The sequence below is a fragment of the Psammomys obesus genome, unplaced genomic scaffold (assembly GCF_907164565.1).
Source record: "Psammomys obesus unplaced genomic scaffold, mPsaObe1.curated_primary_1811, whole genome shotgun sequence".
Lineage (NCBI taxonomy): Eukaryota > Metazoa > Chordata > Mammalia > Rodentia > Muridae > Psammomys > Psammomys obesus.
The window spans coordinates 333,666-358,577 of record NW_026596155.1 but is presented as its reverse complement, the minus strand read 5'-3'; the positions used below and the strand labels follow the sequence as shown (position 1 = coordinate 358,577).

At 45.4% G+C, this 24,912-nt stretch overlaps 1 protein-coding gene across 1 annotated transcript; it reads left to right on the top strand.

Annotated features, from left to right (window-relative positions):
• Nucleotides 1-11,227: 11,227 nt before the first annotated feature.
• On the top strand, nt 11,228-19,868 carry Mepe (matrix extracellular phosphoglycoprotein). Its single transcript, XM_055594594.1, has 2 exons — nt 11,228-11,378; nt 18,597-19,868. Exons 1-2 carry the CDS (start codon nt 11,325-11,327, stop codon nt 19,866-19,868), a joined length of 1,326 nt encoding a protein of 441 aa, XP_055450569.1. The 5' UTR covers nt 11,228-11,324.
• The last annotated feature ends 5,044 nt before the right edge of the window (nt 19,869-24,912 follow it).

The following is a 24,912-nucleotide window of genomic DNA, read 5'->3' as shown; positions in this document are numbered from 1 at the left end:
GGGCACCCCACCCCGGGGGCACGCGCCCCGAGCCGGCAGTGTCAAAGTCCAACTCAGGAAGGTGTGACGGGTGTGCGCTTCGCGGTGCGGAAGGGTGCTACGGTCCCGGAGGGATTTCCGCAGAGGCTTCTGTTCGTGGCCGGCTTCTTCGTCACTCCCCCCCGGGTGTGTCGCCGAAGGGACATTGTAAATCGGGGCCACTGTCAAGCGGGGTCCCCCCACCCCCGAGCTTTGAGCTGGGACTGGATGCAATGCTTTGGGGCTGCAGCTCTGCAGCGTTCGTGCTGGGCACACAATTAATTGCTGACACGCTTTGTACCAGAAGGCTCCTGAAGAGAGTTGCCGAGCGCGGTACCCAGTAACTGTGTAGTTCCCTCATCACACCTCCTCTCCAGTCTTGTTAATAGGTTTAATTCTCATGCTCGTGTATTTTATGGGACCTGTACACCTGGGTTTTTATCGAAAATAAACGTGCAATCCTCTGAGCTTGTTGTAATTAAGTACACAGCATAATTAAGTTTAATTAACTAAACCCTCGAAATGCACGCGGGTTTAAGGGGCGTGCAACAGGGCAGCTACAAAGGAGCACTTGCTCCTGGCTAAGGCCTGCCGCCTGAGGGCAGAATCGGCCTTACACACCAGGGAACAAACGGCTGCTCTCAGAGGCGCCGACTTTAACAAACATGAGCACACGCTGTGAGCCCACCTGGCCTTGAACTCCAGACACACGATGGTTGGTCTGTAATGCCCCCGCCCCCACTAATAATCAGTCTCTGAAACATCTGGAACCAATGCGCTCTAAACAAACGACTTACCCTCTGCCTAATGCTCAGCTGTGGCTGGGGTGTGTGTGTGGGGGTGTTCTTCAGGTGAGCCTTTCCCTACAACATCTGATTTTAAGTGGGGTAGGGCCTGCGTGGGGGAGTCAAACACTTACACACATACAAGAAAACACACAAACTGCATGCACACACATAAACACACAGAGTACACACAAATATACATAGACAAACACACACAAACCACACACACTTGTAAACAAACTACACACACACACACATGCAAACACACACACAATCACATACACACACACACACACACAGTTAGTTACAAAGTCTTGACAGCAACTGACTCCTTCATATAAGCCTAAACGAAAACTTGGCGTGAGCGTAGAGACGGTTGAAAGAAGCACGAGGAGATGACAAGAAGTCACGCTTCCTTCGGTTTCTTCGTTATAAAGCAGGCCAGCTCACAGTCAGTGTTCAGATATCAGCAAGTGAAGAAGTAGACCTGTCAGAGCGGCCTCAGTTTGGCTGTGGACAGTTGCACCATCTCCTGTCCCCGACTTTAACAGAAAAGTTGGAACACCTGAGTACAACATCTCAGCTCCTGTCAGCTGTCACTGCCCTGGATTCTTTTCCTGGCAAGAGGAGCTACATCTTAGAGGGAAAGGTGCTCACGTCCCCTCGCAGTTCAAGGGTGCCATTGTGGCGGAGACGGCAAGGCAGCTGCAGTCTGAACCCACAGCTCAAGAGCGGGAATGTGTGCAGCTGCCCAGTTGCTTTTCTCCACCTGCAGTCTAGGACTCCCGCCAGGGAATGGTGCTGCCCACAGGGGGTGTCTTCTCCTCTCAGCTAACAAGATCAGGACAGTCCCCAGCAGGCGTGGCCAGACACCAGTCTCTCAGGTTATTTTAGATCCTGTCAGGTTGATAATTAACACTAATATTAAATGCAGGACTGGTTAACATTCTGAAACATTTATCCTCTCTCTCTCTCTCTCTCTCTCTCTCTGACTGTGTGTGTGTGTGTGTACAATTCTTGGCAAAACCTTTGAAGAGTTTGTGGAGATCATGGTGTTTTGTTCCTGAATATTTCAGAATGTGCTATAAGAAGGAGGGCTTCTCCAGCAGGGTGGCATATGTCTGCCATCCTGGAAGCCTGGTGCAGCAGGATGCCAGCTTCCGGGCCAACACTGTTTGGGTGGGGAGTCTTCCTCACCATGTCTACCACACAGCCATGGTTTATCCTGTGTAATACTGTGCTCGTCCTCAAGACTTTTAACATATGCAAGAATATCGTAAAATATTCAAAGTGTATCATTCATCGTCAGCATCTTAAGTTCCCCATTTACTATCACCCTCAATTTTATTGATGAACAATTGGCACAAAGAAATCACAATCAGCCAGGCAGGGTTACTAAAGCCAGCCGTGGATGGGAGGCATCTGCTAGGCACACTGCCTGAAAATATGCCTTGTTCTGTATCACAGTCTGCTCAGAACCAGCCAGGTTTTGTCACTTGAACTCTGAACAACAGCAGCAGCATTTTCAGGGCCAGGATCTTCTCCTGGACATGGCGCACAATCCATGAACTCTGGAGGCAGAGGGTCTGGGCTTGCTAGGTCATGTACTTCCATAAGTCATTCACCTGGCCTCTTACAAAGTGTAGCAGGCTGCTGTTCAGAGTGTGACACATCTAAGGGACTCAGAACTGTCACACCTCTCCCCAACAGAGGTCGTGCTTTACTCAGAACCTTCAATTTGTTTTTCTTCCTGGAGTATCATCTTCCCAATTCTGCCTGTCTGTTGAAACAAGTTTTCTTCTCCACTGTAGAACCCTCCCAATCCTCCTGCTGACCCCTCAGTTCTTGGTCTTAGGATATTTTTTTGTTTGCTTGTCATTTTAGATTTTTAAGCTACCAGGAAGCCAAATCAGCTTACTCATCACGCTTTCCAAAATAGCCCAGGTAGTTTTCGGTAGATTGTATAATAAAGTGGTTTCATCATTCTCTGGTCCTACTGAAATGCAGACTTCAAGGATGAGACTCTCAGACTGTGTCAAGTGCTTTCTAAGCAGCAGAACGTTTAGTAACAGGTCCACAATGTTGCCATTAGATTGACATGCTCTGTGTTGATGCCACAAGCAGGGAGCCAGGCTCAAATGGGATTAGACAGTTTATCAATCATACAGAAAACACACAGGAATGCAAAATGTCAGTTCCCAGTGCTCCTAGCGTTGGAAGACGATACTGAACCAGCGGTGGTAGGTGACAGAGTATAGAACACGCTGCTATTGAGAGCGAGCTCTAATCACAGCTGAGCAGAGGTCACACGGGAGGCTGTGGCTGAGTAGTAAGGAGATAAAGCCGGAAGATTTTTACTCAGCTTAAACTAGTTGCAGGATATTTGATCACACTGTGAACCTCACGATTGTGGATGGAAAAAAAAAAATCTGTTTCTTGTTGTGGTGTGGCTCAGCTCTAGCACATACCTTTAACATAATAGCTAAATAAAGCCAACCACAGGTAGAGGTGGAGCAAGCAGTTGAAAGGGAGAGAACAGAAGAAAACAGAAAGAAGGGACACTGAGTCAAGTGGTATTTAAGACAGCGTGGAGAAGGAGAAAGGGCTTTTTTCTTCTTGGACATTAGTGGAATAGGAAGGTCAGCTGGGTGCTTTCTCTGCCTCTCCAAGCTAGCAGTTTTCACCCCAGCATCTGGCTCCTGAGTCTTTATTAGTAAAATTGAAAGTTTGAGATTTTTGTTTAAAACAACATGGGACAAAGGCAGGCTGGTTGTGGGTGTGAGAATAGTGCTATGGACACAAAGTCACTGCTTCTAAAAGATGACCCTGTCCCTTTCTCTGTGGCCACCCTCTGTCCTGTCTGCTCATTTCAAGTCTTTGTTAGTGTCATCAATACGGTGCCTCTGCCAAATGTTCTGTCCACATTCAGCCCAGAGCAACCCAGATTTATGCTTTGAGGAACACAGAACATTTCTCTTAGGTTCAGTTTATTGTTGTGATATAAACTCCACACCTGTACCTTTGCTAATGCTGATTTCCAGCATGTTCTCTTGCCTATTATATCCCCCTTGAAGAACTGTAAATTTTATTTTCAAAATTTGCTGTTTTTAAAGCAGGCTTTGAGTGTTTATACAGCAGGAAAGAAACAGATGTGAACAGCTTTGCATTTTGGATTTTTTTCCTAGTAAATAATGAATTTGCTAGAATAATGAAGAGAAGAAACAGCAAACATTTAAGGAAGAACGAAAACATTAGACATGCTCTTTCAGAAAGGAAACTCTAAAGCTGGGAATTACAGGTCTTACTTTAATAAAGAATAAAAATTATTTAAAAGTAAATCACAAGTACCAGTCAAACCTTTATTTATCCAGGAATGTCTTATTTTGTCTCTAGGTTTTTACAATATTCACTAGGTTTAAGATTATTGATCAATGTAATAAAATTAATTTCATTACATTATGTCCTTCCTCTTAGGGATTCTAGCGCTAATGTCATGTCTCCAAACATCCAAGAAGAGAAATGACCCATTACCACGTATAGATATTGTCTTGTTTCTTTCTGAAATATAAATTCCATCCTAAATATTTTAGTCAGGCTTCATTCATTTCCTATAAAGCCAAATTCAGCAATTTTTTTTTTTCCTGTGAGCAACCAGAGAGTAAGCTTCTTGGCAACACATCCATGAGACACGCAGTTTCTCTGTCACTTGCCATGTGCCGATGGCAGCTCTTGACAGTGTATAAGTACATGTGGCACAGAGGAGGGCCAACAAGACTTTGTTCCCAAAAGTGGTCCACAGGCTACAGTTTGCCGGCCTCTGTTTTACATGCACCACCTTAAGAAACCACTCAGGCTCTGCTCAAACTGTAAGTGAGCACACTTTTCATACCCTTCATTTCTTCTCTTTCCACTTGAAGCTTTTACCTTTATTTCAAATGTTACTTTAAAATGTGAGATTTCTGGTATTTTCTTGGTAGAAATCTGTGGTGTGTCTATCTCTGAAAGTTCCTGGAAAGAAACATCTTACCTTTGATAAATAACATTTAAAGGAATTTCCCCAATATTTCATCCTTTGAAATTCTGCAGATCATCAGCCACGAGAAAACTCTTGATCTTGGTTGTGGCAACAGGGGCACCATGTAAAACCAACAGCAGGGCATGGACCAGTGCTCAAGCTGCGTAGACAGGGTTGTCGTCAAAGCCAGTGCCCCAACCACCTTTAAACTAACTTTGAGTGGACTACAAGTTCCCAAGCTGCCCACCAGGTCTTGATCTGGACACCCTGTATTCTCCCCAGACGCAGCATATCAAGCTCCCATTTCACAAGCCCCTCTAGAGTGTGATGCCAACTCCATAGCCAAGTCGTGGGGCCTGCTCACCCACGTCACTCACCCTGACAGTATGTAAGTGTGACTCTCTAACGGCCTGGCACTTTTTGCTTTCTGCTCTTGAGGCCTGGAGCGCTCAGACAAGAGAGGCTGTCCTGAGAGAGGACTAAGGAGCAGAGACCTTCATGGAACATGGCCTAGCCAAAAACTTTCCAGCCCAGGGTATTTTGTGTCCTTGTAAGGAATATCAGATATGAATCTTTTCTATCAAATGTCATAAAACTTGTGTTTAGAAGAAGGAATTCATGTGTTTTTTTTTTTTTAAATCCCCCTCGCCTCTTAACTCTTAAGGTTTTGTGTGAATGTTTGACTCCCTCTCCCACCTAGTAAGACCTCTGTTTACGCAAAGGCTTATTACTGCCTTCCAGGAATTCGGTGGCCTGAAGCCCTGACCCTTTCCTCTTTGGAGCAGTGGCCCCTTTCTCCTTCCTTCATTTCCACCGTGCTGATTACTGTCAAACTAGCCAATTAAATTAAGGCTGGGAGGTCAGACCCAGCAGATGGAGAAGACTCCAGTTAGAATAAAACCAAATGCGCATCACGCCCCTGTGGGTTCCCTCCTCCAGGCACACCTGCTTGACCCAGAGCAAAGACCCTCCAGCTGGCATTGTGGTCTCTTTCCTTGTGGCCCCACACTTGGCTCTAACGCTCTGAGCCACCGTGTAGGAAGTCCAGCTTGTCCTGCCAGAAAGCAAGCTCATACGTGTGCAGCGGCACAAGGTGCCATCTGGATGTTCAGCCCGGGTAAGTTTGCAATCAATGGTTTCCTGCAAGAGGTACCAAGTGGAAGCAGAGGCTAAACCACATCAGTGCATGTAACACTGAAAGAAGTTAGTGTATTGCTTCAAACTAGGTTTTGAGACAATGTGTTAACAGCAAAAGTTAGCCAGTGCAGAAACTGACAGTGAGGCTGGGTCATAAGAGTTAAGAAAGTGGTTAAAGAGAAGCTGAAATAACACAATGCAGAAAAACATAGGCTTTGTGAACAAAGCATACATAATGCAGACAGAGAGAAAACTACATACGCCCCAATGTGGCAGGCAAATATGAGTATGTGCCCACCGCACAGAGAATAGCTGGGGAAAGTCACAGTCCGCCTCCCGCGGTCTGGCCCCTGAATTCTCACTATTCTGAGAATGAGCAGTGTTTTCCCCTCGAGCTCACTCAACAAAGCTTTCTATCCACTCCCAGCAACGTCACCACGCCCTGAAGGAAGGGCTGGCAGACCGTAACTCATTCATCTGCAGCCTCTGCACTGTCATCTTAGATTGCAATAAAACTTCTTTCTAATATAAAAATAAAAGCAAATTATATTGGTATACCTTCTCCTCACTAGCTGAGCGGGTATGTGGCCTCAGGAAGTGGACACAGCCAGCTTCATGACAGTCTGTGGTACTCCATGCCGGGCTGTGGAACTCCACGGTACCGCGCTTGAGTGAAACACCAACACCGGGTGAGGCGGGGGAATAATACTTTCCAAAGATAAAAATAATTTGGAGGAAAATGAGAAGAAGTTGGTTATCAGCAATGTTCTAGAAAGCGACATTTTTGTAGTTTAGGGTGACTATTGGTGCTTATGAATGAGTATATTTAAAATCAAAACATCTTATTCTTCTGAAACAGAACAAGGTTTCCAGAATTATTTGATAATTACTTTATACACAAAACTTTTAGGGCCTTTTTTGCTTGCTTGTTTTGAATTCAGCGAGGAGAACGGGGATGTAAAGTGAATAAATAAATGAATTAACAAAAAATTCCAGCAAGAAGGGCAGGTTCCAAGAGAAGAGAAACCTAACGTCAGCCTCCCAGACTATCAACATTAATCGCAGACGCCTCTTCCCAGAACGACTCCCTCCAAACTTCTAGCTAGAATGGGGTCTCACTATTTTTGCTCTTGTCAATTGTAGGTTCTAAATTTAAGAGCCGAGTTGGGTGTTTTTCCTTTGAATTCCTTTCAGCTTTGAGAACATGTATATTTAGCTCCATTCAGTTCACTCCTTCGTAGGACGAGGAGCCGAATCCTAAGTCTTAAAATTCTGTGGGTTTTCTTTTCCCAGAACTCATGTTCTTTCAGATCAGAATGATATATATTATATGTATACTATTTCATATTACATAAGAATTAACTTAATAAGAAATCTCCTTCACAGATAGTAATGTTCTTTTGAAAGGAAGAAAAACAAAGGAAAAGCACATTTACGATTTATCGCTCTAAACCCATGAAGAAGCTGGGTTTGATCTCACACATGTTTGACTACACTGCTATTAGGGTCAAAGGTCTTCACTGTCAATAATAGTGATCCAGTATTCTAAAGTTCAGTTAGATGCTTTCAAGTCAACTGTGGTTTTTACACAATAGCTTGAAGTAGTCATAAGTCTTTATAACCAGCTCAGGATCCTTGGAAAAAAAGCCAAAGAATTTGTATGATGCGAGAGGAATTAGGTCTAAACTAGTCAAGCGATCTCTCTCCAAACCAAAACTGTATCAGGGATGTACTATTCATTTTTTCTTGATTATTATTATTATTATTATTATTATTATATTTTTGCCTATTTGAGTTTGGGGAAATCAGAGTTATGTACTTAAAAATTATTACATCTTATTTATAGTTGATTGTAAAGCTGAATTTATGCATAAGTAGCTCATAGCATAAAGTATAAGTTTAAAAACTTACAGTCTTTTGTTGGTATATTTACACATAAGTCTTCTGGGAGTCACCCCGGTAGGCATTATCATAGCTTTAGACCAAATAACACCCCCGCAACCGTAACAAACATGAATTGCAGTTTGGTTTCAGCGCCTACCACCACTGGAAGGAAAAAAGGACTCAATGGCCTATACTGACCGTTTAAAAAAATCTTCACCCAAATTCAAACCCACAACTCATTCTTCAAAAAGCATCTTTTGAATATTTTCCTGTTTCAATAAAAAGCGACTTTAGGTTTCCCAGTACACGGCAAAATCCCAAGTCCTCGATGTCCCTGAACTTTCCCTGAAGCGCCCACCTTTCACCCCTCACTCTAGACGCCTTTTCTCCTCTGCCGGGGGCCTCACCCTTTCAGTCTCAGCTCTGCTCAGACCTCTAGTAGCTTTCTCGACCTGGAATTTAACTAAGTAAATTAATTCATTAGTTTTTTATCTATTTATTTTTATTAGTCGTGCTAAGACAGGATCCGAGGCCTTATGCAGAGTAAGCAGGCGCCCCAGCTCTCGGCTCCGCGCCTAGCCCTGGTCCTCTGCTGTCTAATTCGTGTCTATTTGCCCTGCTTCCCTGGCTCCGTCTCTCTTTCTGGAATAAGCAGCAGGCCCGGTTCCTGGCGCTGGCTCTTCCTAGAACGCTCCCTATGTACCGTCAGGCGGCCACCATTCTCCCTTACTCTGTGCGACTGTACCAGAACACCACAGACAATGGAAACAGAACAAAAGCTGACCTCCCACTGTCTTGACTTCATGTGGCTTTGGAGGCTGGGGTATTCACCATAAAGGAGCTAGAAGGTTCACTGGTGGACATTAATGATCCCACCTTCACTCGGGGTGTGGTGGCGGGGGTATGTGAAAGCTGTGCATTCGCATGGCAGACAAGGAATGCAAAGGGGTGAATGAAGCTTGATGCCTGAAGTCTTCCTAAAACTCTTAATATCTATACTCATGAAGATTCTCACATGATCTCTTAGATTCTAAGAGCTCTGCCTTAACACTATCACATGGGACTTTTAGTTGCAGGATGAATTTTGGAGCAACACACACACACATATAAGCCTTATCAAAGCCTTTGCTAAGAAGTCACATTCTCAGTGAGGCCATCCCAGGATTCTCCATGTAAAAATTCAGCCTGGTGTCCTTACTCCCAATGCATGAGATGGCCCCTGAGTTCTTCTGCTTGAGGTACACCCCGTCGCTCTCTGTTTCCTCCATTGGATGGTGAGCCCACAAGATAGGAATATCTTCTGTTTTGTTCACTGAGGCTTCTCCAAAGCCTGCCATACAGTAGGCGCTCAGAACATCAGAATCTTATTCAGACACAATTAAGATAGTCTCTAAATACAATAATAATAAAATTACTGTCCATTTATAAATGTGTTGGCTTATAAACATTTTTTACTTATAAACATGCAAGACATTCACCCAGTCCTAGTTAATAGTTCTGAAATCAATTCTAATTATTTTGCAACATAATGTCCAAACTGAGATATTTATATTTTTTTCTGTTTATTCTACTTTCTGGAACATTTGATAGCAGCTTTCCACCACAAAACATTTTTAGATTAAAATTACCTTAACCCCTGTGGTCATCTGTGGGCCTTGGTGACACACTCAGTGGTGATACTGGGTGGGCCATGCTGATTAGACACTGGAGGCGCTGACAAGCTTTAAATTTCAGCAAATGCCCAGAGACTGAGAAGCCTGAGGAAATCAAGCTTTCCCGAAGGTGAAGGCCACCAGGTAAGTTGTCTCTCACTGTTGCTCGGGGAGAATTGCTTCCATCATAAGTGCTTGCTTAAGCTTTCGGTAGCCTCTCTGGTTAGGATATTGAAAACAAGTGCAGACTGTATAATTGCCTAAATTCAATATGCTTTGTTCAATATGGCAGGTAGAGTGCTACCACACTCTAGAGACCATTAATTAAACTCCATGCTTGAATCAGCCTGTGAGCTGACTCTCAGGATGATCAAGACCCATGACACATGGGGCTAAAGCACTTTGCAACCAGTTACAGAAGAAGCCGGCCATTGCTTTGTGTTTGCAAACACTGTCTCTGCGGTGCAGTTACCAACACTGAGCTACCTGATAAATGATGTAGAAGGTCCTTATCTGCAGCACGTAGAAACCAAAATTATAGCTTCAATATAGATTCATATCTTTAGGATCATATTATTAGAAGATTATAACCTACAATTTTACAATATATCTTTCTTACGTTATCTGCAGAGTAAAAGTTTTACTATGAAATGTTCAAAGACTGTAAGAACATTTAAGTAACTTTCCTCCTTAAAACTATTTCCATTCAACAAATCAGATAATTATTTTCATATTGGTTGTTCTATGTTTACGTGTCAGTAAAATATTTAATGTTCATGAAGACCAACAGACTGCTGCCTGGAGCTGTATTGATAGTTTTCCAGTGTGATGGCTGAGTTAGCTGAGCTCACTAGATTCGAGCAATACGTTTGCCACACTCTGCACATGGACTTTAATCCATAACTGAATGTAGCATTCCAAGGATTAGTGTATTGAACTTTATATAAAATGGGGTCATCTTCAGGTGACTGCATGTTGTTTTTATTTAATAAGACGGAAGAATAGAAACCTACCTGAGGTGCCATGGAGTGTCGCCTGGGGGTACTGGTGCCGAAGCTGCTTTGCCACAACACCAAACCCAGTTCTGCTCATTAATATTCATGAGTTATGGGATGTACTATGTGACTTTTCTGACTCTGTTTCCTAATCTATAAACCAGCTGTATAGCCATCTTACTCATTAGGCTGTTGTGGGACTCAAATAGACAAATACGTGTAAAATTCATAGAATGGTGCTCAGTTTGTTTTAATATTTAGTAAATGCTTTCAGTTACAGAAAAAAATTGCTCCAGCAGTTTCTTTTTCTGGCCCACGCATAGTGACTAACTCAGACATATAGCTAGTGACTATGAAGATGTACGCTGGAGTGCTAGCCTGGATTGATGAGATTGGTAAGATTCCATTCCTCACCTTTGTATCTGCCGTCTTGACACACCTGACAATTCAGGTGTGATCTGGTATGTTACCTTACTGTAACTTCCAATTATACAAGCATTTAATAATATTTTCCTAAGGGAAAATGTCAGGTTACTGGTAGAGCAAAAAAAAAAAAAAATTATATGTCTATAAAATTAGTTTCTACTAATTGATTATTAGATTAATTACAGTCAATGATTTTTATTTTTGCATGAGAATAATCAGACATGAAAAACAGATTAAAATATTAACCCTTGACTATGAACTAATTGTGCAAACTACATATATTTATGTGGATTCTAATTTTACAAAAACGTAATTAAGTGAGATGTAATTCTGTATACTAAAAGGAGATGAACGGACGTGGGAAGGATGTTTGCTCACAGATTCCTGTTCCCCTTTCAGAGAGCCGTTGAAGATGCAGGCTCTGTCCGTGGGACTGCTCCTCTTCAGCTTCACCTGGGGAGCACCAGTAAGTGTTCACTCGCGTGTCACAACGTCTCCCTCTCGCTAGAGTTCTCAAGCTTGTTAAAGGGTGGAGCGTGGCGCACTAAGCTCAGAAGGCTGCCACTGCGTACAAACTATAGGATACCTCTATGTTGCCTCCTCAGGAATCTTTGAGGAAACCAGTAGCCAGTCAGAGCGTTCCAAGTCAGCCGAGATTAGCGAGTTATGCTCAAAGACTAGAACCACAAAGAATCAGAAGAACCTTGTAAGGCTTTACCAGAACCTTGCAGAATTTGATGTGTGCCCGGCTGACTAAATACACAGATAGCACTGTGAGGGGCTAGAATGTCTGTGTTCTGGCAGCGTCTTGGCATAGGGAGAGCCTGTCAAAGATGCTCCTTCTTTGGTGAGGCTGAACTGGAATTGACGCCCGTGAACTTAACCTAAACGAAGCTCCCACTGCCTCTTCTGTCTTCTCTTCTTCCGACTCGCCTGGATGAACACTCAGGATGTGATCCAGTTATCTTGGGTCCACGCTGAACACTGCAGATGTTTTCTGCGATTCAGACAGACACCAGGCTAATTAGATAACATCTTACCGAACATCCTAGCTCTCAGAGTGACCTTCCGGTTGGGGAACTCAGGAGACAGGTGCTCATTCCATGCTGACCACACTTAAATATAGGCCCTGAGCCAGTGGGTGAGCAGCTGGGTAACCGACAGGGCTGAACCTTGCCATCTGGTGAAGGAGCAGAAATGAGGGACTCACACCAGCCGCTTCACACACAATGCTTAAACAGTGCTCGGGGCTGTGCGGAGCGAGCCTGGTCCCACCTGACGCACACGAGGTCAGTCAGGACCATCAGGCATGCGCTGAAGGAAGGTGCCGGCTGAGTGGGTCTTGGTGACCTACCAGCCGAACGAGAATGAGTTATTTGGAACAGCAAGCTCCAGGGAACAGCCAGTGTCCTTTCTAACCAGCTTCCAGTAAAGGGCCAGGCCAGTGACCACCAGTCAAGGGGCTGCCAGCTTCCCTCCTAGGGGCAGGCGATGTCACCTCCATTCCAGAGCCACAGTCAAGTCCAGGGCAACTGCCAAGAGATGTCAGAGGAGCAAGGAGGGCTCATCAGGGGAACAGGGACAACACTGGGTACCGAGAAGTGTAGGGATTTCTCACAGGTACATTCCCTTCTAACAATTACCACTATTAGGTAACAGTAAATTGTTGGATAAATATGAGCGTATAGAAGTCATGTGCACGTGTCTTATAATTGTAAGCCAAATTCAAACAGTTTTAAAGTGTGAAAAAAATAGAAGGTGAGGTTTGAGCACTGCCATTCAATTACTATCCATCTTATGCAAGTGAGGGAGGCTTTGATCTCAGTCTCGATGCATAAGGAACTGTACCAGGCCAACCTCTGTCAGCAAGAGCACATTTAACACAAACATAAATGTGCATGTAAGTATGCGTGTGTGCTCTGTTAGAAGACACTCGAGCTTCCATGCGATCACATCATTATTTTTACACCTACCCATGTTATCTCTACACTCTTCTTCCTACAGCTCATTTTGATAGTAATAAAAAAAAATGGGGTAACAGTTTAGATTCATATTCACAGAATCATGGAAGAACTAACCCAACAAATAGATGTAATAAAGAATAAAATTACAAAACTTATCTTGAAGATTTAATATACACTTCAGGATATTAACAACATTAACAAACATTCTTTCAAGCAATGCTGCTTTGATATTTTTGGTTTTTGTTTTGTTTTGTTTTTTTGCTTCAGTCTTGGGATTCTGAGGCAGAGACTCAGGTTAGCATGCTGCTCGGCTTGTCTGTCACCAGCTGTGTCTGTGTGGATGCTCTCTTTTCTACTGCTCATCTCACATGGTTCTTAGGCAAAAGTCCTTTGCAAACTGTGAAGCTCTCTGCAAATATACTGTGTCCTAAAACTGTAAGATGTTACTGACAAACCAATTGTGTCTGGAATGGAATAGAATAGCAGACAAATCCTTGGAGTCCAGATAATGGGATACTTTCATCTACCACCTGCGTTGACATTTCTGTGGAGATTTTATCAATTTGAGTAGAGACCCATAAACAGAAACCCATGACTTTGAGTGCTGTTTTGAAAAAGCACCCTCCGTCTGGCCCATGGTTCTCAGCCTTCCCAATGCTCTTAATACAGTTCCTCATGTTGTGGTGACCCCAAACATAAAATTATCTTTGTTGCTTATTAACTGTACATTTGCTACTGTTGCAACTCCTAAAGTAAATAGCTGTGTTTTCCGATGGTCTTAGGCGACCCCTGTGAAGGGTTGAGAGCCACTGCTCTAGGCCGATGGGCCAGGTGGACAAGGTAGTCCCCGGACTGCTTGTCTTTTCTTTGTTTTCTATTCTTCCCCTGGGACTCCCCTCTCTGCTGTGACTGATCCGCCATGGCGCCTGCTTCCACACGCATGGCACCAGCATATCCAACTCATTTATTCCCTCTGCCACATCAGAGATCAGCGAGAACTTTTCAGAGGAAGTAAGAAAACGGAAATACTCAGATCCGAGGAATCGTCACACCATTTTGTACACAGAAGACTTGCCCCAGGATTTTTCGGTCCTGTGTTTTGTGTGATACCTCACGAGGCCTGCCGCGGCTACCTGTGCCTGCTGCTCAGAGTCTGGCCGTTATGCACCTCAGTGAGGTTCAGAAGGAGAGGCTCTTCCACCACACCCTGAACTCCTACCCTGGACACACACTGCCGCTTCCACACTGGTCAGAAAGACTGCCTGATCTGCTGGCCACGTCCACTCTCCCTTGCCAGGGCGAAATGATCTGCCACTAGGCATCACAGGGTAGGGGCACCACTAGACGCAGGCCGGCACCGCCGCGGACGCTTGCGCATCTTCAGCGCGGCACACCACGGCACAGCTGCCGGCTTACACTATCGCCGACACCCTGTACTCTGGCTGACCTCACTCACACTTAGCACCTCGGGCTGTAAATGAAGGCTTCTCTCCCAAGGGTTCCAGTGGCCACCACTCCTAACTGGAGCCCCATACCTGCCTCTTCCGCTCCGTGCCATGGGGACACGCCTCCATGCCGGAAACCGATTCTTTAAAAGAGAAGCGTCGCCATCTAGTGGGGAGAAGTTTTTCCTAGCAAATATTTAAGGAAAAGTGGGTCCAGTCTTCTTTCGGTCAGCATGATTTTGCACATTAATACAATCCAGTAAAAGAAAAAGGAAGGGAATGTTTGTTGTTTGAAGAAATGTGCTCTGTTTGGTGAGATTGAAATTCCTGGCAGACACGTCAATCACAGACTGAAAACTAGGCAAAGCTGTGTGGAGGAGCAGAGGGTAAAAGCAATGATTCCTCTCAAATAACTATTCTAGCTCTGTAAAGAGAAAGAAAAAGAAAAACAGCAAGAAAATGTTAACTGCTGAAATGTTCCCGGGTGCTTAGCCAGAAATGCAGTTTTCAGCAGAGTGGTGGCACGCTCTAGTTCATTATAATTCCTACAACAGGTGATGGAAACATCCCAAATATCGATGGCTTATTTTCAGAGTGATTCCATCCTTCAAATGACACAACGGTTTGCCACACAGCTTTCAGGCGGATTCGTAAGAATGCTGGGACGTTGTCACTACCACACGCTGCACGTGAAAGCAAACTAACAAGTAAAGAAAGGAGGGGTGCTCAGCAGCTTTGATAGGGAATTCTAGAAAGGAACTAGTTCATAAGGAGAGGGGGTGAAGCAAATCCTATCAGGTTTGCCAAATTTCAGCTTATTTCGACCATGGATTCTCCTGGCAACCGCACGTCTGTGTTCTGAATCTCAGCTGAAAGTTACGTAGGTCCAAACGGCAAACATAAAAGCGGAGGTTTCATTTGCCAGCATTTGCCAGCTGGACCTTAGCCATGAGTATGGTAAAGCCATCTTTCTTCTGTCACCCTCTCCTTTCTGCTCTGGAAATAGACCCCTATGTTGCAGCTCCACTGACAGATGGTGGTAAGATCGACTCATCGTGAAAGACAGACAGGTGACAGTGACTCGGGAAAAACACATTTCAAGATCAGTCCAAATGAGAGCCTGGTTGGTGGCTGTCTTCTGCGGTGGCCTGTACACGCCATCCTGTGGTTGTGAGAAGTACTACCTTGTACCTCTGCCACTTGTCAGAGGCAGAACTTTACTTCTCCCAAGTTAAAAAATATCCTGCAGCATTAGGAAGGAATCCAGAACCTTCCTTAAGAGACAAAACCCACCTTAATATAATGGAATGGGTTTGTGCGTAATTTTTAAGGGTCACCTTGAAAGACATGCCTACGCTGAATGTGGCATAAAGGTGGGTGGCTTTGAGGAGACCCTGTACGTGCGACAGTCTGGACTAGGGGAGACAAAGCACTGTGCTGTTTCCAGCTGTGGATGCCACCTTCGTTTTCCCTTCCCCACACCCCCCGTGACGTTGCCATGCAATGCAACTCTGTCCCAGAAGCCTCCTCATCCCCATCCACTGCTTTGGCCCAAACCATGTTCTGGTTTAGGATCTTCTTCCACAAGTGTGGCCACGGTAGACCCTGGGGATTGTAATTGTCATTTTGTTGTGCCCCTGCATTTCATGAGGAGGCTTTCTGAACACATTCTAGCATATTCTGGAGCAGGGTAGACTCCCAAGGACAGGCCATCCTGCCTTAAAGACTGACACACGTCTCAGTGTCTTAAACTTCATCCACACCCAGTCACAGTGAAGAGAAAGAATGAAGTCCTTGTCACTCGGATGACAATAATTCTTTTCACTCAATGGTCTCTTGCAGAATTATCGCCCAAAGAACTGCAAAGAGTTTAGAATGCCTCCCACCAAAGGACTGTTTACTTTCCCAAGTCCAGCTTCATTTCCCATGGGAGTAAGAATTCTCCAGTAGAATTTGGTTTTCCTCTGCTAGGCTTCCTTCGTATGGCTGTTTCTAAGGCTGTGCCAATCTGTCTGTTAAAGTTAGTTAATTTTGGTTGTGATTTGACATACACGTTTTTGGTGCCTCCTGTGAGTAAACTATGACACCAGCTGAAACAAACCGAGAAAATGCCACTCTTCCTCTCTCAGAACTTAAAGATAGAACAGAAACACAGAGAACCCAAGACAGGCTGTGGAAAGTGTCATATGAAAGGCATCCCCCCCCCCCCATTACACATCAGCGGCTGGGAATAGGAAGAAATCAGTTCCGGGGTGCTGCTCAGAGAAAGCCACCCAGTGGAAAGTGTGAGCGAGGTTGTGGGGGAGCAATAAGATTGGGGAATACAGAAGGAGTGGGAGAGGCTGCTCTGCAATGAAAGAACGCTGTGAAGCAAGGCACAGAGGGAGAAGGCAGGGCAGCTGACTCACCGGCCATGCAGCCAAGGGCGTCCGGAGAGCACGTCCCTGAGCACATGCAGGACAGGAAACCTTTTGTACTTTAAAATAGTTTCTCAAACAAATGTTCAACTGTCCTGTGGAAAAATTAAAACACAGCCTCATGTTTTTCTATACAAAACCGTTTTGCTCACTCTTCTAATTAAATGCACACCATCATTAGTAAGCTTTATTATGTTATTCTATTATAAAATGATAATAGAAAACTAATAGAAACGCCAAAAATGGAACAAAATTTCCTCTAAGAGTAAGAAGAAAAATGCTAATTTTTTAAATTAAAATTTAATTTATATACTGATTTTTCTAACCCATCTGTTTCGCTAAAAACATCTTAACAGTGAGTAAATGAACATAAATGCCTGAGCCAAGCTTTCTGAAACTCAGTGACTTAAAGTCAAGGATTTAGAATATTTTCTAGCAGACATAAATCAGTACGGATTCTTTTCCTTTGCATTTTTTTCCTCATAACAAATTTCTACCTATTTTCAGAATAAGCTTGGAGCTATAAAAGTAAATCAATTCTAATCATCTCTTACTATTGAGACAAATGGAAATGCTTGGAGGTGTTTGGAGAGGTCAGACTAACAAGTTCTGCCAGAGTGAAGAACCTCCACAGACAGTTCTCTCTCCTACAGTTCCAGTGCGAGCTGAGTCAATAGTGTCACAGCTCCAAACACTTAGCAAGGTACATTTTAAAGCAGGCAGAGGAGCACAGTAATACGGCTCAGAAATGGCCACCAAGCCAGACCACCTAAACTCTCACCAGAACCCACATGGCAGAAGGGGAGTCTGAACTCTCACGATTATTCTCTAACATCCATACATTATCCTATAACATCCATACAGTAACACACGCAGACTCTCCATGTTCTTCAACACACACACACACACAGACAGACACAGACACACACACACAGACACAGACACACACACACACACACACACACACACACATTATTCTTAACAGCAGATCAGGGACATCAAAACCCTATTTCAGACACATCGGAGGCCACAGGCTGCAGAACCCACAGCCACATTCAGAGAAGGAGAAGTTCTATGGGGCCGCCACTACATACACCTCGGTGACGTCTAGAGGCTGGCAGGACAGCTGTGCATCCTCTGAGGAAGTAAGTGTTGCTATCACTATGTAGGGAAGCAAGCTCACATTCCTTTCAGGGATCACAGCCCTGCAGCTGCCATCATTAAATAGAATTTGGTTAAAGAGAGACGTTGTGCTACATGCCTTGCTTGCATTATATCGTTACTTCAGTGAGCCCTGGCGTGAGAGCATGGGAACCATTTGGGGCCTGGAGAGACCACTCAGCGGTCAACAACACTTACTGCTCTCCCAGAGGACCAGGGCTTGTGTTCCTGCACTCACACGCAGCTCACAACCACTGTCACGGACTCCGGTGATCTCTCTGGCCTCTATGTGCATCAGACACACACATGGTACACAGATGCACATACAGGCAAGACACTCACACATAGTAAAAATAATGAGGATAAACTCGTTTGGCCATTTAGTTTGTTATCTCATTTGATGCAGCTCACCACGGCCCTGGCTTGCCTGAATGGCATAGCATCGCTGCCGTCTTCCTCACACATCTTAAGGCTTCTAGCTGGCTCTGCCTTTTCTCTCTACAGGAACTTTCATCTCTATTCGTCTTTCTTTCAGATTTCATCTATGATAATCTTTAATTATAACGACCAAGATGGTAACATGCTCAAGAAAAGCTAGAGCATTAAAGTGTGTCAGTTTATTTTGCCACTTGTGTCTTTTTGAAGTCAACGGAAATAACCAAAGTAGTAAGACCCGGATCTTTCTGTAAATCCACAGGCACTGAACCAAGACGGCAGGACCAGCAACAAAGGCTGCATCCACGGGCACTTAGCAGCCTCCGTGCACCCTGAGCGCATGGCGGGTGAAGGAGCAGAGAGTGGAGAGGAGGCTGTCCTTAACCTGCCCGACCAGGAGAGCTACAGCGCGGCCCTCATAGGAAGAATCACGCAGCAGCCTGTGAAGACCCCGGTGGCTGGGACCAAACTACGGAGGGGTGAGAACAAAGACGAACCCGAGAGTGGCCTAAGCATGACTCCAGCAGACGTCAAGGACGCTAAAGGCCACTTAAAGGATGAAATGAATCGGCAGGGCTATCTGCCATCCCAGGACAGCCCGGGAAAAAGCAAACGTACCCGTCAGTCCCGACGAAGCGCCCACTACCTAACACACCTCCCCCAAATCAGAAAGATCCCCCGTGACTTCGAAGGCAGTGGCTCCCCAGATCTTCAAGTGAGGGGGGATAACGACATCCCTCCTTTCAGTGGTGACGGGCAACATTTCACGCACCTTCCCGGCACAGGAGGTGCTGTTGGGCCCGGTCCGGAAAGCTCAGCTGGTCACACGGGACTCTCTGGCAAAGCTGAGACTGTTAACCCGCACAGGAGCGGACTGAGCTCTAACGAGATCCCAGGGAGAGAAGGCCAGGACAGCAACGCTGCTGCCGCCAGAGACAAAGCTGCCCAGGGCGGAGGGGCCGGCGTGAGCCTCGTGGGCGGCAGCAATGAAATCACAGGCGGTACCAATTTCAGGGAGCTCCCTGGAAAAGAAGGAAACAGAATTGATGCGGGCAGCCAAAACGCTCACCAAGGGAAAGTAGAATTCCACTATCCCAGGGAGCCCTCAAAAGAGGCGGCCAAAGGGGGAGGCAGTGATAACGCGGGGAGCGTCAGTTACAGTGAAATTCCCAAGAGCAGCAAAGGCAGTTCTCGGAAAGATGGAGGAGCATCCAAAAGGAACCAAGTGACCGTGACTGAAAAACAAAGATTTCCAGGAAAAGGCGAAAGCCAGGGCCTGGTTCTTTCTTCTCACTGTCTCGGTAAAGAGGTTAAAAGTGACTCCTCTTACATTTCCAGTAGTGAGGGGGTCATGATAGCAGGCAGCAGAACAGACCGTTATGGACAGAATGATCCTGCCCGGAATAAAGGGGTGTCACCACGGAGAGGCTCCTGGCCTTCAAGAAAGTCCCCTTTCCACAGGCGCCTTAGCACCCGCCATGGAGACAGCAGTGAGTCATCCAGCGGCAGCTCAAGTGAGAGTGATGGCGATTAGTCCCGTCCCCCCCCCCCCCCCGCCAAGTGTAGCCACTCCTCTGCGCCGGTCCTGGAGGAAGGGAGGACCCCCGTGGGAACTGAGCAAGCTCACAAACCTGGTCCCCTCCAGGACACTGCACTGTCTTAACAGTTAGAATAAGAATCCCTGCCCAAAATTCAAATCCTTTTTTTTTAAATAAAAGTATTCATAAGAATTTATATAATAGGTAATATTTGAATAGGAAACACGTTAAAATAGTCTGTAAATGTGTCAAGTGTGTCTGTACGTTGTTTGCTCTTCAGAGGTGAAAATAAATATGCTTTGTCTATGATGGGCTGTAGTTAAAAGCTCCGTAGGGGACTGCTGGCGCTGGGAAGAATTGAGAGGTCACAGGGTCAATCCTCTCCAGCAGAGAGGTAAGGTGCAAGAGCCAAACTCCCTGGACCGGGCTGGGCTCTCCTCGCTCTAATCGAGCTTTCCCATTTCTCGACCGTGTATGTTCTTCCTGTGCATTTACAATGACACAAGCGAGATTTCTGAAACAGATCTCATGTTGATCACTTTTGCTGGTTCTGCCTCGCTCTAGAGGGAGAAGAGGAAGGAGGAAGTGCCAAGGGAGACCTCGGTTCACTTAGACACATAATATCCACTACCGTCCCCAAAGTGTTCTCTGCTCATTTTCTGTCTCCCTCTGTTTAGCACTGATGGTTTTTCAGCTAAAATGGTCTGGAGATAACGTAGCCATCTCCTGCTGAGGAAACTTTTTGTCCCTTGGCAAGAGAAAAGGACCCAGCTGGGTGCTCCTTTCCTCTTTTCTTGTATCTTCTCCTTGGCTTAGCATGAGCAGGCTGTCTGGGTGCGTGGTACCCAAAGTGTGGCCATGAGGGAAAAGCAGCATGAGCACGGAGAGGCCACAGAGCCGGCTACATCAGCTTCCTGTTCCTGAATCCTTGTCTCCGACTCTCCTTACCTCAGGCGTCAGTACAGTACTGAAACTGATGTGCCCTGAATCCATTACTAATATGCTTCTCCGTTCCCAACACTCCCCTAAATGAGGAACATGAGGGGAAGGGAAGAAGGAATGGAAGTCACATAAGCTTGTAGACAGCAGACAGTGTGGCCAGTATGTTTCATGTGGCTTCAGTGTTTTGATTCCTGATACTCTTGCTTTTTTTTTTTGTTTTGTTTTGTTTTGTTTTGTTTCAAAGACAGGGTTTCTCTGTGTAGTCTTGGCTGTCCTGGACTCACTTTGTAGACCAGGCTGGTCTCAAACTCACAGAGATCCACCAGCCTCTGCCTCCCTGAATGCTGGGATTATAGGTGTAAGCCATCACACCTGGCTGACTCCTGCTTTTTTTTTTTTTTTTTAATAAAAAATTAATTTTGAGGGGGAAAAAGCACACTGAAAGCAACTGAGTAGAGAAATGATAACCAAATTTAAACCGTAAGTGAATAAGTTGAAAGCAGTCCAGAATCTTTTGCAACAGCACGGAACCTCTTGAGAGAGCAAAATGTAAACTCTGATTACGTGGAGAAAGCAAATGCCGTCTTAGGTCCTTACAGGCGCGGAATCCAAAGGCCTCTGCCTGTCTGTTTTCTGGGGGCAGTTACACACCTCAGTCCCCCGTTAGAGTGTTTGAGTACCCATGGATACTCCTTCAAAGCTCTGGCCAAGGGTTCTATCTGCTTCGGAAGGGCAAGGAGGAAGGCCTCACAGACAGCGTGCTGCTCTTGAACGCGCACACGGAGGCGCTGGTACAGATCCACAACTACAGAGGCTCGCAGGCCCCTCCCCAGTCACACAGCCACGCTCCCTCTAGCTCACGCTTCAGCTGGCCAACTTCGTTTAAAATAAATATCCACAGGTCTCCAGGACGGACAATGTCAGCCTCTCCTACTTGCTTTTAGAGGGATGTGGAAAGTAGATGCATTCTGCCACCTTGTGCCCAAAAGGGAAAATTGCCGGTTCCCAGCCCCGGGAGCACTAGTGTCGGTCGCGATAAAGCCTGCGGGCAGTGCACGCCACTGGCCTGGGTTTCTCCAGCCAATCACAGCAGACTATCTGATCCTCCAGCCAATCACAGCAGACCGCCTACTGCTCAACCCTACTACCTACCCCTGCTTAGCTTCTTAGGCTTAAATAAAACCCACAAAATGACCGAGTTTACCAAAATTCTGTGAAGATCAAAAGAGAACAGGCACCCCTGGGCTTTGCTGAATGGATAACGGAAGAGAAAGGCGATCAAGAATAAGGCAGGAGACAGGGGGATGGCTTGGCTGGCCAGTGCCTACCATACAAGCTTTGGGTCACCTCAGCGACGGGCGGAGTCAGAACAAGTGAACCCCCAGAGCTCATTGGCCGGCCAGCCTAGATTATTGACAAGCTCCACGTTCAGTGGGAGACTTCGTCTCAAAGGTAGAAGATGGAGAACAGCTGAGGAAGGCATCCGAAGTTAACCTCTGGCCTACTCGCACACAGCCACGTGATGCACAGCCTCACTAATACATGCAAACCCTCCACAATCAGGAACAAGTGCATATGTCACACAGATGTGCACACACACACACACACACACACACACACATAATACACACACACACAGGATAAGTCAGGGGTGGCTAGTTCAACACTAAAAAGCACGTTTCTTTAAGAATTACGCTTTTAGACAGACCACATTTCTACAGGTAAATAAGAACTTTGCAGTTGGTGCCCTCAGTCGGAGGACCTGGCAGCAGCGGTGATGAGCAGGGGGCTCAAGAGAGCAGGGCACGCGAAGGCTCGCTCCCCTTAGACACACGGGCTCTGGCTAGGAAGGCCAGGAACTGCAAGCAGACGCGGCCACCCAGCGGACAGTACAGCAAAGCATGGGGTCGTTTAGTCTACTGCCCCATATTTAGAAACATGGCTGCTGAGCTTTTTTCTAGGTCAGGCTGCTAATGGATTCGTAACAGAAGTTAAACAGTCTTAGGCTTATTTGCTTAGGACAGTGGGGCAGAGGGAGCCTGGACGCTGTGGCTGGTGTCTTCGATTAAACAAGTGGTCACTCAGACGAGGTGCCTCTGATGGGGGCTGGCCTGGCACCAATCTTGGGATAACTTGTATGATATAACGTCATGGATAGGGGCTCTGTTGTTTTCATTTGTGACAGGTTTCTTAAATGACTGTGACTATATTCCAATGATTGGATTTCAAAGCGAAATCAGTCTTTGGTGTTTTTTTCCAGTGACTACCAAATTACTTCTCTGGGCCTCCCGTAAGACCACGAGCAGCCCAGATTTCTTACTAACCTGGTACTGTGGCCTGAAAAGAGCTCATCTTTATGGATACCTCACATCAACAAATAATAAAAGAGAATCAGAGGTGGAGGTCAGGACGGCCCTCGTCGGGCTCTTGGGCACCAGACATTGTTGGAAGTGTACCTGTGTTCTTAGTTCACAGTTCTGTGCAAGAAGACCTGTTGGTCAGGAAGCAGTGACGTGCTTGCTGGTCACGCACTGAATGGTCGCTCAGACAGGATATCCCAAATTGCTCAGCACCACACATCTCTAGAAGCCAAGAAGATACCAAGGTGGCACCCACTAGTGTAAAAGAGTCATGTGTGCAGATGGCAGTGGCATCTCCTGCTTCACATGGCTCAAAGCTCTGCGTGCTGACAAGATCTGGTTACTGCGAGCAGGACGTTTAGTCAGTAGATTCTTTAAGTAATGGTCCTTGAATATGTGGGCTTCTCACCAAGTTGGCCTTGGTCCTTGGTTAGTGACAAAGAGTGGTCAACAAGAGTCCAGATTATCCAAACCTCGGGGCCCGTCTCAGGCCTGGGCCCCAGTCACCACCAGGCTTCCAAAGAAGCAACAGGCAGAATGAAGATAGAATATACCTATGTGAAAGGTCCCTTGGTCCGCAAGCACACATACAACCAATGGAAAAGAGCCCCTTTCTAACTCTCGGACAAGGCTTTCTCAGAGCCCCAAGTGAATGAAGGGACTTTGCTATTTCATCATATTCTTGCTTGTTAAGCCATGATTTACTAAAAATCTAGGAAAATAAGCATTTGATCTGTTGACATGTATTTATGTTATTAAATAATATTTCTGACCATAAAAGTAAAATTATGAAAGTAAATACATAAAAACAGTAAAATAAATAGAATAAAAAGGTAAATGAATGTCGACTGAAATAAAACTTAAAAAGTAAATATACAAAAAGTAAAATTGGAAAAACAAAGAATGCAAAGGAAAATTATATTATCACATGCTTTCTGGTCCTTTGTCTAAGTAATTACTTACATGTGTTGTAAGAAAACGGTATCAGACTTTCCATTCGATTTAGCATCCTCTTATCTTACTTTATTATAGAATATGCTCTATGCTAATGACTTTTCCAACTACAGGCTAATGCTTATTAAGGAAAGCCAAACTATAGTGTACATCCAGTAATTTAAGTGTGCCCTGGTTTATGGTACTTTCAGCTTACGGTGTAAGGCTTATTTGTATGCAAGCCCTCATCACTCATGGACCATCTGAACTGCATGAATCTACTTTCACGATACTCCCTGCCTCTTCCTCGGGCCCCAAACCTTGGTGGCCGACTCAGTCCAGGTAAATAACCTGAAGCTCTCTAGTTATAAACAAAACAAAACACTCCAAGCCTTGTGCTCCCACACAAAGCTTCCGATTTTGTTGTTGTTGCTGTTGCCCTGGGAATCTATAATTCAGGACAGTGTCCAGGGGATGGCAGTGTACAGGCTGTCCTAAGAACGCCTGTCCCTCAAGAGGCCCAACGCTGTCACCAGGAAAGCAGTCACTAGGTGGCAAACTCACTTCTTAGGAAGTATTTTGAAATAAGCCGAGCGTGTCATTCTCATTTACAACTAAATTTGGACTACTGTCTCACTATTGATAATTAGTTTTTAAAAGCTGAAATGTACTCATTCCCATAAGACGGATTCTGGATCTCTCCGGCGTCCTTGACAGCCTGACACTCTTTATCCAAGGGTGGGACCCGTGTTCCCCCTTCCATGCTGGCATGCTAGCTGGTGTCGTCATGGTTCACGCCTTGTCT